This window comes from Ostrea edulis, chromosome 6, assembly GCF_947568905.1.
Source record: "Ostrea edulis chromosome 6, xbOstEdul1.1, whole genome shotgun sequence".
Taxonomy (NCBI): domain Eukaryota; kingdom Metazoa; phylum Mollusca; class Bivalvia; order Ostreida; family Ostreidae; genus Ostrea; species Ostrea edulis.
In genome coordinates, this window is record NC_079169.1 from 39,437,317 (window position 1) to 39,455,126 (window position 17,810).

At 35.5% G+C, this 17,810-nt stretch overlaps 1 protein-coding gene across 1 annotated transcript in view; it reads right to left on the bottom strand.

Annotated features, from left to right (window-relative positions):
- LOC125646539 (collagen alpha-1(I) chain-like) overlaps window positions 1-17,810 on the bottom strand; it is a 168,684-nt gene that overhangs the window by 75,795 nt on the left and 75,079 nt on the right. The window contains exons 25-27 of the mRNA XM_048872887.2: window positions 11,639-11,692; window positions 11,170-11,388; window positions 9,723-9,776 (exon numbers count right to left, since the gene is read on the bottom strand). Of these exons, the coding sequence (XP_048728844.1) occupies window positions 9,723-9,776; window positions 11,170-11,388; window positions 11,639-11,692 (327 nt within the window). The remainder of the gene's footprint in view (window positions 1-9,722; window positions 9,777-11,169; window positions 11,389-11,638; window positions 11,693-17,810) is intronic.

Sequence of the window (17,810 nt, forward strand, 5' to 3'; positions counted from 1 at the left end):
TTCCGTCCCGATGTAATGGATAATTTGAATGATTTCACGCGCATGAATCTATGATAAATCAGTTTCAGCTGGATTGGTCCATCCTTGATCTACTTTTGGTCTAAAAATAGGTCAAACAGTTTTCCGCGCTTTTTTTAAAATTACGGATACAGATATTGCCCTTGTATTTAGTCAAAGGCTTCCTCTCAGAGGAATACAAGTGCAGTTAGTATTTCAGCTGCATTGGCGTACTATGACCTACAGTAGGAGTAGGTCAAACAGTTTTCCAGATTTTTTTGTTGGTATGGTCACAGGCATTGTTCTAAAATTTAGTCATAACCTCCCTCTCAGAGAAATACATAGTCAGTTCACATTTCAAACATTTCAACTTGATTGGGGCACCATGGCCTACTTTAGGGCTAAAAGTAGATCAAATGGTTTTCTGGACTTTTTATCATCATAGATAGATATTGACCGATATTTTGTCACAACCACACCGTCAGAGAAATATATAATCAGTTCACATGTCAGATGAATTGGTGTACCATGACCCACTTTAAACTTTCTATTCAGAATGTGTGTTGTATCAATTCAGAGTGCACAATATGCTTCCAGGTTGAATTTCACTGTCCGACGGGCGTATATTGTACCGTTTGCGGTACTCTTGTTCTAATCATATTAAGTACCAATGGAAACGCTATATAGACGACCGCTTCATTTTCTGGGGAAAATCAGTCAGAGAATTGAAAGAATTTCATTTGTTATTAGATCAACTCTATGAAACATCAAGTTTACATCGAAACCAGCCAGAAGGAATTTCGTTTTTGGACATACTTATCATCAAGCAAAATAATAACATTTCCACGGATCTATTTTACAAGGAAACCGACAGTCATCAATATCTTCTTTTCAACTTTTGTCATTTATCACATACGAAACGGAACATAACATTTAACTTAGCTAGTATTGTTAATTAATTGTTTTGCTGTTTTCCGCCACACTCAACAATTCTTCAGTTGGAATTTGCATTATAGTTAACAACGAAGAACTTAGAATTAAAGGATAAGAAGAACTCTGTAATTATCTCCATCGCCAAAAATACCCCCGTGATCTTATAATTGAAGCTATCAGAAAAGCAAAACAAATACAAATCACAGAGTTACGGAAAGTTAACAGAAAATCAGATTCTAAAAAATTACGCACAAACATCCCTTTTATCATCATGCATAATCCGAGAAATCACAACATCTTCAATACGAAAAATTGTTTCCCAGTAATTCAAAAATCAAGAAATCTAAAGGACATTATTCAGGAAAAGGACATCGTCTATTGCAGAAAACAACCATCAAATTAGAAAAAACTTCTAACCAAAGCTAAATTTACATCTGATAAAAAAATATTTACTGTCTCCAAATGTGAAGACCTACGTTGTGGAACCTGTGAATTTTTACAAACCGGAAATTCTGTTACATTTAAAAACGGAATGACCTTTGAAGTTCGATTAAATATGAACTGTAAAACAAAACACGTAATTTACTGCATGACCTGTGAAGGAAAACTACATAGGACAAACCGGGAATACAGTATCTGATTGGGTACGTGTCCATAAACAGCAAATCAGGGTCCCATCTGTGAGAAACACTCCCTGTAGCGAACACTTTGATGTGTGCGGCAGAGGACGTTTCAAAATGTTTCCAATTTAAAAAGTTATAGAAGAAAATGAACCAACAGTTCGGTTTGTATATTGCCTAAAAGGTTTTCCTACTAAGTGATTATGTGACCTTGACCTTGAAAAATAATAGGTATCTTCCTGACATCATGGTGATCAAATGTACCAAGTGTCAATATCCTGGAGCTTACGGTTTGGTTTTTTTCCCCTGCCTACAAGGTTTTCCAAATAGATGATTCTGCGACCTTGACCTTTGACCTATAACCTTGACAAACAATAGTCATCTTCCTCCCATCATGGTGATCGAATGTACCAAGTTGCAATATCCTTGAGCTTACGGTTGTATTTGTATCTTGCCTAAATGGTTTTCCTACTAAAATAATACTACGACCTTGACCTTTGACTTCTGACCTTGATCATGGTGATCAAATGTACTAAGTTGCAATATTCTGGAACTTACGGTTGGTTTTGTATTCTGCCTAGAAGGTTTTCCTACCAAGTAATACTAAACCTTGACCTTTGACTTCTGACCTTGAAAACCCTTAGGTATCTTCCTCTTATCATGGTGATCACATACACCATGTTGTAATATTCTGGAACTTACGGTGGGTTTGTATTCTGCCCACAAGGATTTCCTACTAGGTTTTTATACTAAGTGATACTACGACCTTGACCTTTGACCTTGAAAAACAATAGGCATCTCCTCTCATCATGAGGATCAAAAGTACCAAGTTGTAAAATCCTGGAGCTTACGGTTCGGTCTGTATCCTGCCCACAAGGTCCGGACGGACAGACGGATGACCGAAGCCATACCATAATATGGCTTCGGTCATACCGTCTTCGACGGACGTATAAAAACGGATGTCCCGTGTCATAGTGGATATGACACATTAAAGAACCCTCGCTCTCAAGGGCCGTAAGTGCCGAGCAAAGGCTTAAATTTATAAAGCCCTTCATCGGTCTTGGTGACGTCTCCATATGAGTGAAAAATTCTCGACAGAGACGTTAAACAAAATACCATAAATCAATTTAGATAAAAACAACAATCCATAATTCTCAAAGAGAAATAGTTAGAAATATTGAGAGTGTTATAAAAACATATGTTTTGATGGACTGTATTTCGCGGGAGCTGTCAGTAGTTCCTATTGATCGGTGACGTTGAATATGTTGTTATACGTCACTGTATACATAATATGGCGGAAAACATCATACCGATCAATCGGATCACGCGCCCGATCGTCCTTTTCCATAACCTGTAAGAAGACTCGGACGTAAATCGGCGCAAGAATAGCATCAAATCAATGCATTTCTTCGCCGGAAGCGCGCCTGTGGATGAGATTAAAATGCCAGAATAATGGGCTATTTATATTTTCACCACAGATTCAGCTTTGGTATCATTAACGTCTTATTTACTCTAATACATAAACATACAAGTGGAAAATAATAATACATGTATGTAGAATACCCTAGATATATATGATATCTAATGTCTCGTTCACACGGATGCGCATTAAATTTTACTTCGTATCAAATTTGATGCGAAGTAAAATAATGCGCATTAAATTAATTCGAATTAAATAGCGTTCACACGGCGGTAATATTTAATGCGAAGTAAACTAATGCGCATTAAATTCGTATGCATCTCTATTAAAGGGTGCGCGAAATAAATTAAAGAATAGACTATGTTATTGAAAATTATTTTTATAGATATTTTAATGAATATTGTGTAGATCTATACAGAATTCTTTGTTCAAAACGCTATATAGGCCTACATGTAGTATACTACATGTTTACAATTTAGGCCTACATACATAATTCTGATCTACACATAAGGAGTTTTTTGTCGTGTTTATTTATATGTTCCCAAGAAATTACTTGTTATTTCCTCCGACAACCAGCATTCAATCTAGACAATCTATTGTTTCTTCATGGGCCCAATTTTAAAATTTCGGAACGTCTTTTTCACCATTCCGCTGACTACTGTTATGACGTAATTTTTAATTACTAATACGTATTATAAGTCTACTGTGACGTCATATGGTATAAAAATTAACAATGAGCGGCATATGTTTTAAAAAATGTAAAAAAGAAAATCATATTATCACTATTTTAAAACATTGTTGTCGTATTTAAAAACAATTCCTTCCACATGTATTACTCAGTATGCCTATGCAGAGCACAGATTTACGTCTGACGTTATCTAATGACATGCTGTTTGTACATGTTTTTAGTGATTATTATCATTTTGCTTAGTTTTTCGTACAAAACTAACATTAATATATATAGCTGACCATGGGTATGATGCATGTGACCCAAATTGGCCATTACGCATGCGTCTACATTTAATTCGAATTAGCTTCGCTTAGCGTTCACACGGAGCTAATGCGAAGTAAATTTAATTCGCATTAATGCCTCGTTCACACGGATGCGCATTAAATTTTACTTCGCATCAAATTTGATGCGAAGTAAAATAATGCGCATTAAATTAATTCGAATTAAATAGCGTTCACACGGCGGTAATATTTAATGCGAAGTAAACTAATGTGCATTAAATTCGTATGCATCTCTATTAAAGGGTGAACGCGGTTCAGATTTAATTCGCATTAACTTACGTTTAATGCGAATTAAATTCTTCGTGTGAACGAGGCATTAGAATATAACCTAGTTTGTCGACCAATCAGATTTCAAGAAGTTGTTCATTAAGTGGCTCACTTATTCATTAAGAATTCCCAACAGAGAGATATCACGTGACTGACTGTGATTGGCTATTTGAAAATAAATTTTATGACATTGTAAATGTTTCAGACAACTTTATTACATTGTCAAAAAAACAAAAAAAAACTTACAACAAAATGGCTTATTTAGACATCGATTAAATGAGAGAACAGTCTGACCCCCCCCCCTCTTCTCTTAAAAAACATAAAAAAGAGGAAAAATTGTCACTATTTAAATTTCAATACCTGCTTCTGCATAGAACCGTTTAAACATTTGAGACATCTGGTTGATCGGTATAGCATTAGCACCAAATTTTGGACCATATGAAGATACAGTTTCTAACGGCTTCCGGTAGAGGTGTCCTGTTCGAGGAATCAAAGATAGATACTTCTCGTAAATCTTTACAAGGCAGCGTGGATTTTCTGGATCATCATATTGAATGATAGGTTTTATCTCAATTTTTCGATGCTTTAAACCTCCTTGAACGTTTTTGGTCACACGCGGGGTGTATTTAACGTACTTACGATCGTTCTCATGGTCAAATCCAATTTCAAACTGCTCGGCAGCACAGCTTTTGTGTTGTTCCATCCCGCGAAATCCAAAAGTCTTACCATTGTAGAAAAATACGGCATTACTCAGTCCTGAAGCGGTATCGAGCGAAAACACACCGGTATCCCACATTATACACGTTATATGACGTCAAATTGCGCCTATCGTTCCCAGCCAATGAAAAACTATGTTACATTCTAAGCCAGTTAGAGTATATTAAGTGAAATCTTATTGGATAAGAAGGGGCTCGCTCACTAACGTTCGCTCCGCCCCTTCTTATCCATTAAGATTTCACTTAATATACTCTAACTTATACTTAGATGGATTTGAAAGCTCGCGTTTCATATTGTAATGTACGACTGTGACGTCATAGTTGCATTTGTGTACACCTGGTAACATACTCTGATGGCGTTGATCGACATACGATGTTCACTTGGTTTTACGGAAATGGTCGAGTAGTTACGGTTGACAATCTGAGGTTAGATGGAATCGACCGAGGTGATCCGAGTAATGTTATTTTTGTTTTTCAAATTCCACTGAAGACTTTGGAGTAAATGTGAAATCTTCATCTGAAATTTTTCTATATTTTGCTTATATCATGGACTTAATTTGTTCTAGTAAATATATGTATATATATATATAAAGCACAAACAAACAATTATAACACCTCAGATTGTCAACCGTAACTACTCGACCATTTCCGTAAAACCAATTATATAAGGCTTACTGAATGACACATCGACTGTGTGAGATTGCATCAGTGTGTATAAGTAGCGCTTTAGGAGCATAACAAAACTTCCTTTTTAGGGAAGTCGTTGTGGCCGAGTGGACTTACACACTGGGTCTTGCTAGGCGGTAGGTGCCGCAGGTCGCTGGTTCGACCCCGGGCTGGGGCGAAAATTTTCAGTACCTAGTTGTGATTATTTAGTGCTTTATATATATATATATATATATATATATAAAATATGAAAAGAAAACACAGAAATCCTCCGTAAAGCTATATATATATATATATATCTATATATATGAAGCACTAAATATCACTTGGTCATTTTTTTTAATATCCTTATTTATTTGACATTTGAAATATTTCGACCGTGTTACTGGTCTTCTTCAGTTGTGTTCATCTGTCATAACAACGTAACGCAAGTCGACATACACAAAAAGTACTATGACGTCACAGTGAATTCATTAAAATGACCAACGACACAAACAACCAGATTGTAAAATTTTCGGGACGACCAGTGCCCAATGTCTCACCAGAGGGCGTTAGCGCGCCCTCTGGTGAGAGAATGGACCAGTGCCTTCTTGAGGACAAACGAAAAAAAAAAAACTGTGGCCAATTTCATAATGTGGTCAATATTAACAGAGAATTATAAAACAACAACAAAAACTACAAATAAATACACGTAGCACTAAACCTACTCTAAATCTACAAAAGGATTTACATCGAAGATTACAAAACTACACTAAATCTACAAAAGTATTTACATCGAAGATCAATCTAATTAAAATTAGATCATTTGATCCGCTCATCTACTATCTCTACACAAGGGTAGCGATAGTAGATTAGCGGATCAAAGGATCTAATTTTAATTAGAATGATCGAAGATTACATGGTTTGGGGTTTTAGGCTTGCCAATCAAAGCTGAGTGCGGAACGAATCAGGACATGTTCTATTCGTCCAAAGAGCTGATCCACTATGTACGAAGTAGTAATTCACGTAATAGACTTAATTAATCTCTGGTATTAACTACGAGTTAATAGATATTAAAGTTAACTCGTATCCAGGAGATTCAATAAATACTCTGCATTACAATTAGTAATTTTTAAAAAAAAATAAATAATAAAAAGTAAATACATTTATATATACACAAAGCACTAAAATGACCAACGACATGAACAACCAGATTGCCAAATTTTCGGGACAAACAAAAAGAATTACATAATATTCGTCCAAAGAGGTGATTGTGAATCAGCTCTTTGGACGAATAGGGCATGTCCAAATTTACTCCGCTTTTAACATTAATTGGCAAGCCTAAAAACCAAAACCAAAACAAACAACAACAACAACAAAAAAAAAACCAAAAAAAAAAAAAAACCATGTAGTCTGCGTTGTAAATACATTTGTAGATTAGTGTAGTTGTAGTGCTAGATATATTTATATGTATTCTCTGTTAAGAGAGATGTCTCTGAACATGAATCGAATATGAAGATGAACATGAATATGAAACGAATATGAAACCGATTCATCCCGATCCCGATTGGAAAGAAAATTACGAATATGACGATTGAATATAGTAAGGAAGCCACTTAGTCTTTCTGGAAACCGCCACTTATCTGCCACTACCTGGAGGCCACAACTTAATTTATCTGGCAATCGCCATACAATTTAACTAGCGGCTGCCACTTCATTAATGTGGCGGTCGTACCCCTCTCTCTAATGATAATAATAACAACTCAGCAGTACGAAGTGAATTATTTTTTAAATATGCAGCTGCCATGAATATAAATTTGTCAACACAAGTTACTTAATTATTCATAAAGTAATTTGTAAACGGCGGAAAATATACAGTTAACTTGACTACAATATTTAAAACATACCCGGAGTCTTTGAGCTCGCCTTAAACATTTATTCATTCTTTTGTGTGGCATTCCTCAGCATTCAGGATGATAATTAAGGTCTTCCGTAACAACGGAAGACCTTCTACTGATTGTGCTGGTTAAGATTATTCTTATTATTCTTTTTTTTCTTCTTTTTCCTAGACGCTAACTTTGAAGCTTCATATCTCGCTCATTTCTGCATGGATTTTGCTCAAATTTTCAGGGTTTATAAACTTTATAGAACGATTTTAAAATAATATACTACATTTCAGAAATTCCCTTCTGTTCACGAGTTATTCCCCTTTCAATGAAATTTTAGGGGCTTTGGTTTCCAGACAAAGGCTCCGAGACTGTATAAGCTTGAGCAGAAAATGCATTGAAAATGAAAAGTAGGAGCATTGTAGTTGTGCACATCGTTTTTTGTTTTTTGATTACAGCGTTCGAAATGGTGGTTGACAGGGTTAAAAATTTAGGACGCCTAAAGGAGCAAAAAATTACACATATTTTCCTTTGTATCTTTTAAACTAAAAATATTTTGTTAAGACGTGTAGAACAAAAGTTGTGCAAAATGTTAAGATCTTTCTTTTGGTATCCCTAAAAAGGGGCTGGTCCCTTAAATTAGGGATCTGGGGATCTTCAAAGTTTTCGCTTTATAACTCAAAAATGGTAAATATTTCGATATGGCTTTCGCTGGAAAAGTTGTTCATTAACATCTTATTGATCTCATAAACATAGTATTTTGCTCGAGTATTGTGTTATATATGAGTAAAATGCTTGACCCGCAAACAGGTAACCGTATCATTAGGTAGGTGAAGGGGGAAAAATATGTGTATAACTTACTTCGACACGTGCCCCTGGCGTGAAATTCATACGCGACTTCTGTGCGCACTGTGTACATAATATATCTACATGTATTTACGCAGATAGATATTTTAAAAAGTTTAATAAAATATTCAAGATTTGAGAGCAATTTATTTGATTTGTATGTATAAATAATTCAAACTCGATGAATTATTCTCTTCAGTCTAAATATTATGCTATCATAATTTTGTTGTATGATAAAATATTGGTAACAGCTATAAACCTTTATTGTATGTCCTGAGCCATAAATTTCATAAATTTAAATAGTAATTTTTTGTTCATTATTGGGACTGAAAAGTTAAATGCTGAAAGAATTTAATCCCACATACACGCACGCCTCAAAAGACTGATTCGTGGAATGAGATCATACACGCATGTACTTGAGTAGTATAAATTTATTAAACACCTAACGATAAAAATTTATAGTACACCTTTATAGCTTCATTTCAATGATATATATTAAATTCTCAAACTATTTCATAAGTACATAGGAGAAGTCAGAATCGCCAGCGTAGCCAAACTACTTATATCGTTACAGTACTTATCTTCCTGTCACAGTACAGTTGATTATTTTGTTTCTAAAAACTTAACTTGTATTCGTCTTTTGTAAAATCACTGGATAAGTATTTTCAAATAATTTTTCCCGGGGTGATGTTACGTATAACATATCAAGACGGAAAGAAGGCGAAAGTTAGATCCCACACACACATACTCATGTACGCTTCCTGTATTTTCATGTTAACTAGGCTGCATTAGGACCTGACCCAAGGACATATGGTCAAGTTTAAGGTTTTTATGTTACACAGCTCCGACGGAAGACCTCTCGTTGCTTTGCAACGAGCTTGGCTCTAGTTATATGCTATGTTTATATACATACAGTTGTGTAACAATAGAGTTAGGGAAATAACGGAGAAATTTTACCAAACTCTCTCTCACACACACACACACACACACACACACACACACACACACACACACACACACACACATATATATATATATATATATATGTATGTATGTATATATGCTCATAAATTCTAATATTTTTCGATAATTTTTTAATGACGTGCAACCTAGAATCAACAAAACATCGATTGACCATATGATTAGACAATGAACAATTTGTAGCAAACCTCACTTGCAGCAAGGAATCCCCTTTTATTGTTTACACCCGCCAGGTACAGGTATACAGACATACCTGTACATCCCATTTTGCATCTGTGTAAACAATAGCTTTAATACACTCGTCGCTCCATTGACCACAGATCGCCGTTTTACTCGCCGCTCCAATGAGTAGATATCGCCATTACAAAGCACATATTATGCATAGCATACCATAACTCACCCTTGGACCGGAAGATCCCGTTTCTCCAGGTAAACCAGGGGGGCCGGTATCACCCTACAAAATAAAACAGTTGTTCAATATTTAAAACATAAAAAGATATTGGGGCGGTGGTTCTTCATGTAATGCAGAAAAGTGTTTGTGTGATTTATCATCCTTGATAAGTCCTTCAGACGTTTTTGAGAAAAAGTGAAGTCAAAGTAATCCATAGTACGATAATTGGCGAAGTACAATCGCCAATGATCGTAGTATGGAGGTCAAACCGATATGTTAATAGTGACGTCACTTTTTGAAAACCATCGTCCTGATACCTTCTTAAGCTGTCTTTTCTATTATCAACTTTGTTTCATCGCTCCAGCGCAGATGTTTGTATTTTATGCCCCCTTTCAAAGAAGAGGGGTATATTGTTTTGCACCAGTCGGTTGGTCGTTCGGTTGGTAAGACGGTAGACCACATGTTGTCCGCTCAATATCTTGAGCACCATTCATTTGATGGCAATGATATTTCATATGTGGGTGGGTTACATGTATGGGTAGAACAGTACCCCATTGATTTTCAGGTCTAAAAGTCACGGATCAATCTGCTCTGGACAAAGGAAGTTGCTGTCCGATCAATATCTTGAGAACCCTTTCAGTAACACATATCAAACTTGGTACATTGATATATTCTAAGGAAGAAATTACCCCTAGTGAATTTGAAGTCATATGGTCAAAGTTCAAGGGTCAAACTGGATATAAGAATATACTATCCGCTGAATATCTTGAGAAGTCTTTGCTTGACAGACATCAAACTTGGTACACTGGTACATTCTAAAGAGTAGAAGACTCCTATTGATTTTGAGGCCATATTGTCAAAGATCAAGGGTCAAACTGAACATAGTAATATATTGCCCGCTCAATATCTTGAGAACATTCTGCTAGACAGACATCAATATGACAACAATCATAAAGGGTAGATAACCCCTACTAGTTTTGGGTTCACATGGTCAAAGGTCAAGGGTCAAACTGGACGTAGTAACATATTATCTACTATATTTTAAGAATAATTTGCTTGATTGACAACAAACTTGGTACACTGGTACATCGTAACGAGTAGATGACCCCTATTTATTTTAGGTCACATGGTCAAATGTCAATGGTCAATCAACTCTGGGCATAGGAAGATATTGTCCGCTCAATATATTGAATTGGTTTGGCACCACTATCAATTAAATGATGCATTTGTATAAACCTTTTCAATTTTGCACCACGGTGGGCATACATGTTTCTGCAGCATTTCTTGTTTTTATTCTATGTTATGTACAGAGATCAAAGTTTCAATAAACTAAACTAAACTAAACTAAATAGAAAGTAAAAATTTCACATCGCATGGAAAATTTGAGACAACATTGCATATATATGACTTATACATGAATATTCCTTACATGTCTTTATTTTTTTATTTGTCTTACCTGGGGTCCAATATTTCCAGCAGGTCCTGGGTTTCCTGGATAGCCTCTAAGACCACTTTCTCCTGGTGGACCCGGATCACCCGATTCACCTTTATCACCGGGGATTCCTGGTGGTGCTTGCTGATTACTTGGAGGACCAGGTGGCCCTGGCTCACCTTTAACTCCTTCAAGACCTATCTCACCGGGAGCACCATCTATTCCTCCTATACCTCGCGGACCCTTACCGTAAAAAATACTTATCAAAATCACTCATTTAAATGTTTTTGAATTTGTATGCATTTGGAATATGTAAAACACTCATTTCGTGTATTTCACTAAAATACTCGTAAACTCTTATTTGATTGTAAAATGTATATTGAATTTAAATCTATTAGACAATATTTAACTCTTGATTGTAAAATGTATATTGAATCTAAATTTATCAGACAATATTTAACTCTTCACTTTCTTCCCTGTAACAGTATCTCACCCTGCTTCCCCGCGATCCCCTAGGTCCTGGGCCGCCATTTTCGCCAGGTAATCCCTATAAATACATACCCGAATAAAGTAAATTGAATTCAGATTTTACGATACACTCACAATCGCAACAATCTTACGCAGAGTATACGGTGCGGATCTAAGAAGTCTGATTTTAATGAGATTGTGAATCAAAATATTCCATTTTTGAAACCACTCCATATATGAGTTGTGAAATTGATCACTGTACGTTATCTTCACCTTTCACCTTTTTAAAGTAATTGAATACAATTTACAAATGAATTTCGGAATCTCCGTTGATTGTAAACAATGAATTTTATGCATTCTATGTACATGTAATTACAATCTTGAATAGGTGGTATCAATACATCATTAAATTTTATTAAACTTATTGTGTCATGATATTGTTAAAATAGTGCATGTATCGTTAATTGATATCTATGTTTGTTGCATGAATCCATTATCAGACCTTTATAATTATAGAAAAGTATAATGTTAGTAATATTGAAAATTCCTGTATCACAAAGGTATGCCCATTTCCTTGGTATCTCCCTCTTTATGGAAATATAATAATTTAGAGTAATTAAGGTAGCTGGGAACAAATTTTGCACGATAACCTGGCCGGTCATCTTTCTTAAAAAATGGAAATACCCCATATTTGAAGTGATATTACATGTGTAAAAAATGTATACAATAAATTTAGGATACATGTCAATTGTAGATGAGTGCTCTATGAAAACGTTTATATGCAACATGTAGGTGTCACCATGATTCCTAGCATATAGATGGGTGCAAATACGAAACTAAGACATGTGGTCAGTTGCTGAAGAAATTCGGGTGAAAACATGCATGGTCCAGCAAAACGTCTGTTGCTGAGAGGAAAGGTGGATGGCCCCATATGAAAGGTAGATTTTTTAAATGGGCAGACAAGGTTCTTGATTGTGCACAGTGTCTGAATCGCCTCGCTCGGTACTTTGATGGTGTGCGGGTGGTGCGAATTAGCAGAAAATAAGAGAAAACCAAAGCGAGAAAGGGACACCTTCTTAGATCATGTTTTGTGCACAAGCACCAGTATGTATAGATGACATGTAATTTAGGGCCATAATTTATACATTACACCAATATGAAATACAAGTATTGACATAAAAGGGAAATATGGTTTTTCGTTAATCTGTCATAATCTGACTTTGCTCCCTACCCACATGTTTCAGAACCAAAACTCTGTCCCCTGCCACCTAAGGTAGCAGGGGACAGTTTCGCACTATAGGCCCATCACCTTTTAAAAAATTGGAAATACCCCATATTTGAAGTGATATTACATGTGTAAAAATGTATACAATGATTTTAGGATGTATGTCAAATGTAGCTGAGTGCTTCATAAAAATGTTGATATACAACATATAGGTGTCACCATGATTCCTAGCATATCGATGGGGTGCAAATACGAAACTAAGACATGTGGTCAGTTGCTGAAGAAATTCGGGTGAAAACATGCATGGTCCAGCAAAAGGTCTGTAGCTGAGAGGGAAGGTGGATGACCCCATAAGAAAGATAGATTTTTAAGAAGGGCAGATAGGTTTCTTGCTTGTCCACAGTGTTTAAATCCCCATGTTTGATACTGTAATGGTGTGCGGGTAGTGCGGATTAGCCCAAATGAGAGGAAATCAAAGCAAAAAAGGGGCACTTATTTAGAGTATGTTTTGTGCACCAGCACCAGTATTTATAGATTACATGTAATTTAGGGTCATGATTTATTAACTACACCAATATGAAATACAAGTATTGACTTTATGTCAATACTTGTATTTCATATTGGTTTTTCATTAGTCTGTCATAATCTGACTTTGACTTTGTATACCCCCTACCCACATGCTTCAAAACCAAAGAAAATGTCCCCTGTGACCTAAGGTAAAACGTTAGGTGGTAATTCGTACCAGTGTGTATTTGGGATGATGACAATGTAACGTGTAGTGGTCACGATCACGCTCGCCGTTTGCTTATATTGCGTGATCAAGAGATAAACTCTATCACATAACTAGAAAAGCTACACATAAAGCTCACTAGCGAGGCAGTATAAGTTGCCTCAATACTGTCCGCTACATTTTCCCCACTCAAGGAAGCTTAGCGTGAGGAATTTCTGAATGTCTGGCACCTCTTCAGCAACGGCATCCGTTGTTCCCGAAGACAACCACCGTCGTCCTCGGACGAAACAACGTCCGTATCCAGAGCTCTGAAGAGACTCTTCCTGAAGCAGGTGCACCAAACATCAGAATCCCACAGCTGCTACCATTTTGTAACGTTTAGCGGTCACCCACCTAAGGGCTGATCACGCTCACCGTTGTTTTACCTGCGTGATCAAAAGAGAGAGACTCTATCACATAAATAAAACTAGCTCACTAGCGAAGCAGTGTAAGTTCCCTCTGTACCAACCGCTACAACAGTAAGATTAAAGTAAAAGCAAGATTAAAACACAAGATCAACGCACTAAAATCATTACCCCAAAAACTCAGCGGGAGAGAAACTTTGATAAAGATGATATACATGTTGTCAAAGTCAATGTGTACCATTTTCAACCATGCGTTTGCAAATGCAACAAAATGTGTCTTCAACTGATCACTCTTACACATACGTCCTTAAACATCAACTGATCACTCTTACACATACGTCCTTAAACATCGATGTCTTCAACTGATCACTCTTACACATACGTCCTTTAACATCAACTGATCACTCTTACACATACGTCCTTAAACATTAACTGATCACTCTTACACATACGTCCTTTAACATCAACTGATCACTCTTACACATACGTCCTTAAACATTAACTGATCACTCTTACATATACGTCCTTAAACATCGATGTCTTCAACTGATCACTCTTATACATACATCCTTAAACATCGATGTCTTCTACTGATCACTCTTACACATACGTCCTTTAACATCAACTGATCACTCTTACACATACGTCCTTAAACATCAACTGATCACTCTTACACATACGTCCTTAAACATTAACTGATCACTCTTACACATACGTCCTTAAACATCGATGTCTTCAACTGATCAATCTTACACATACATCCTTAAACATCGATGTCTTCTACTGATCACTCTTACACATACGTCCTTTAACATCAACTGATCACTCTTACACATACGTCCTTAAACATCAACTGATCACTCTTACACATACGTCCTTAAACATCAACTGATCACTCTTACACATACGTCCTTTAACATCAACTGATCACTCTTACACATACGTCCTTAAACATCAACTGATCACTCTTACACATACGTCCTTAAACATCAACTGATCACTCTTACACATACGTCCTTTAACATCAACTGATCACTCTTACACATACCTCCTTTAACATCAACTGATCACTCTTACACATACGTCCTTTAACATCAACTGATCACTCTTACACATACGTCCTTTAACATCAACTGATCACTCTTACACATACGTCCTTAAACATCGATGGATTGATGTTGATAGATAAACTGCTAAAGACATAAATGCTGCTTGAAATAGTTTCTGTTAGCTTATTTGTACTAAATGATTAGCCCGCATATGTACTATAAATAACCGGGGAAAACTCCCCTTAAACACATTTTAGAATGTTGCCTCTGTATACATGTACACGTTCTCATGTTATTTGATTCTCTTCCTTTAATTTTCAAATATTTCACCGCGCAAAATATCAAGCCCCATTTTTTCGGTTTTATTTCCCAAAGAAACCCTTTTACGGGGAAAACCTATCCTTTCATTGAAATAAATGAATAAAATGATATAGTTTAGAATGTTGGTTCTGTATAATTATATATACTCATGTTACTTGATTTACTAATTGCTTATAATCCATGCGGCGTTAGACTGTCATAATATCAATGAAATTAATGGTTTTGTGTCAGTAAATACTCATGTTATTTGATTCGCTTGTTTCATTTTTGTAATTGAAATGAAATAAAAAGGAAAGTATTTTTCATGTTATCATCTTGCAATATAAGCCGGATTTTATTATATTGCACGGATTGGGTTTGACGTGTCATAGAAAAAATGGCTGAATCCTAGTGTGTATTCTCTACCTAGAGTTCCGTGCGCTCCTCGCACTACACCTCTAGCCGTCAACGACTTTTAACAGAAATCTTGTAAAAGTTTCTTATATCCAACATTTATGTTTTGGACTAAATATTTAATCATATTATGAAATGTTTTTGTTGCAATTAAATTGATGCTTACTGTAAATTGTTTAAAATCGCCGTTTTCTGATCCAAAATTTGGAACTACTTCTTAATATGCGTATGAATGTAGAACATTCACGTGGTGGAGATTTAAATGTAAACATGGAATCAAAAGTAAGAAAGGCTGTAAAAATACGATAAAACTTGTAAAATAAGAGACAAACAGCTAAGTGGTAAATATGTACTTTTTAAAGTGCCAGGGGGCTATAAAAGAGCCTGATGTATCACCTGTTGTCAGAACTTTTAAAGGGAAAGGAAACCGAGAATGATTGTTGATATCATGTGATTATATTGTCACGTGATTCCAAGCTTTGACAGAGGTGTATGTGAAGCTTGCGTAACGCGCCCTCCGGTGAGATAATGTCCTATTGTGTACATGTATATCACATTTTATCAGGTAAAGCGACTAATACCTCTTAAATGTAAAAACAAAACAACAAAAAACAACAACAACAACAACCCCCCCCCCCCAAAAAAAAAAAAAAACACACACACACACACACACACACACACGCAAAAAAAAGACGTTACCGTCTATAACGTCAAAAGTATTTGATTCGCAAATCAAATAACATTATGCCCAATATTTACACCCAATCATATAGCCATAAAGCTACCATCTAAAGTTTACTACTAAAGGTACATTATGTATATATGCAATACGGTGACTGCCATATTTCTACTCTTGATATGATATATAGGTACATGCAATAGGTTTTACACGCATATCAAAAAGGGCATGTGTATATTGATGCGTAAGAGAAATCCATACTGTCCAATTTCCGTTTTAAATCAAAAGAAAAAGAACACTTGTCAACGAATACATTATTAGTAATCCCACCCAGGCTTCATATAAAATGAATTTCTAAAAAAATTTTTTCCCTTAATTCAAAAAACAAAACTTACAATTTACATGTATCACATGCATATTGCAATATTGTTTACTATTACACACATCTAAAAACGTTTTAACTTTGTACATCGCGAATGTATTTAATGCATTTCTTTTTATCTTTTGATTTTTCATTTCAATACATTTCTATATAATATGGCTGTCGTTGCTTAAACTAGACAAATAACCTAATATTATTTCATGTGATTCCTTCAGTCTGCAGTTTGTGTCTAATTTCAGTGAGGTTCTGTAAAATTCTATTCATTGATTTTTGTCTATTTTGATCGGGTCGATCAGTATAACAACTATGTCGACATCAGTTTTCTAAAAGAATTGTGTTGTGAAAGGTGAAGATAATGAACAGCAATCAATCTGATAACTCCTATAAGCAATACAAGATAGAGAGTTGAACAAACACGGATCCCTGCACACACCAGAGGTGGGATCATGAGCCTAGGAGGAGTAAGCATTCCCTGTCGACCGGCTACACCCACCGTGAGCCCTATATCTTGATCAGGTAAACGGAGTTATCCGTGGTCAAAATCAGTGTGAATAGTTTATTCACAATTTCAATATATATATATATATATATATATATATATATATATATATATATATATATATTAATATATATATATATATATATATATATATATATATTAATATATATACTAAACGTCTTCGTGTATCTTTTTTATTTTTTACACACACACACACACACACACACACACACACACACACACACACACATATATATATATATATATGTATATACACATTAATCCAGATGCAAAACCAACTGAAAGACAAGCTAATCTTTCTGAGAGAAGATGCGTACCGCATCTTCTCTCAGAAAGATTAGCTTGTCTTTCAGTTGGTTTTGCACGATCTTTTGAAATATTCAAACTGATAATCGCTTTTATGTGATACACTGTAGGTGAAACCAGTTTCTTTATGTATTCATTATTTTTAGATGTAATATTACTATAATCTTAAGACAATATTCCAGGGGAGT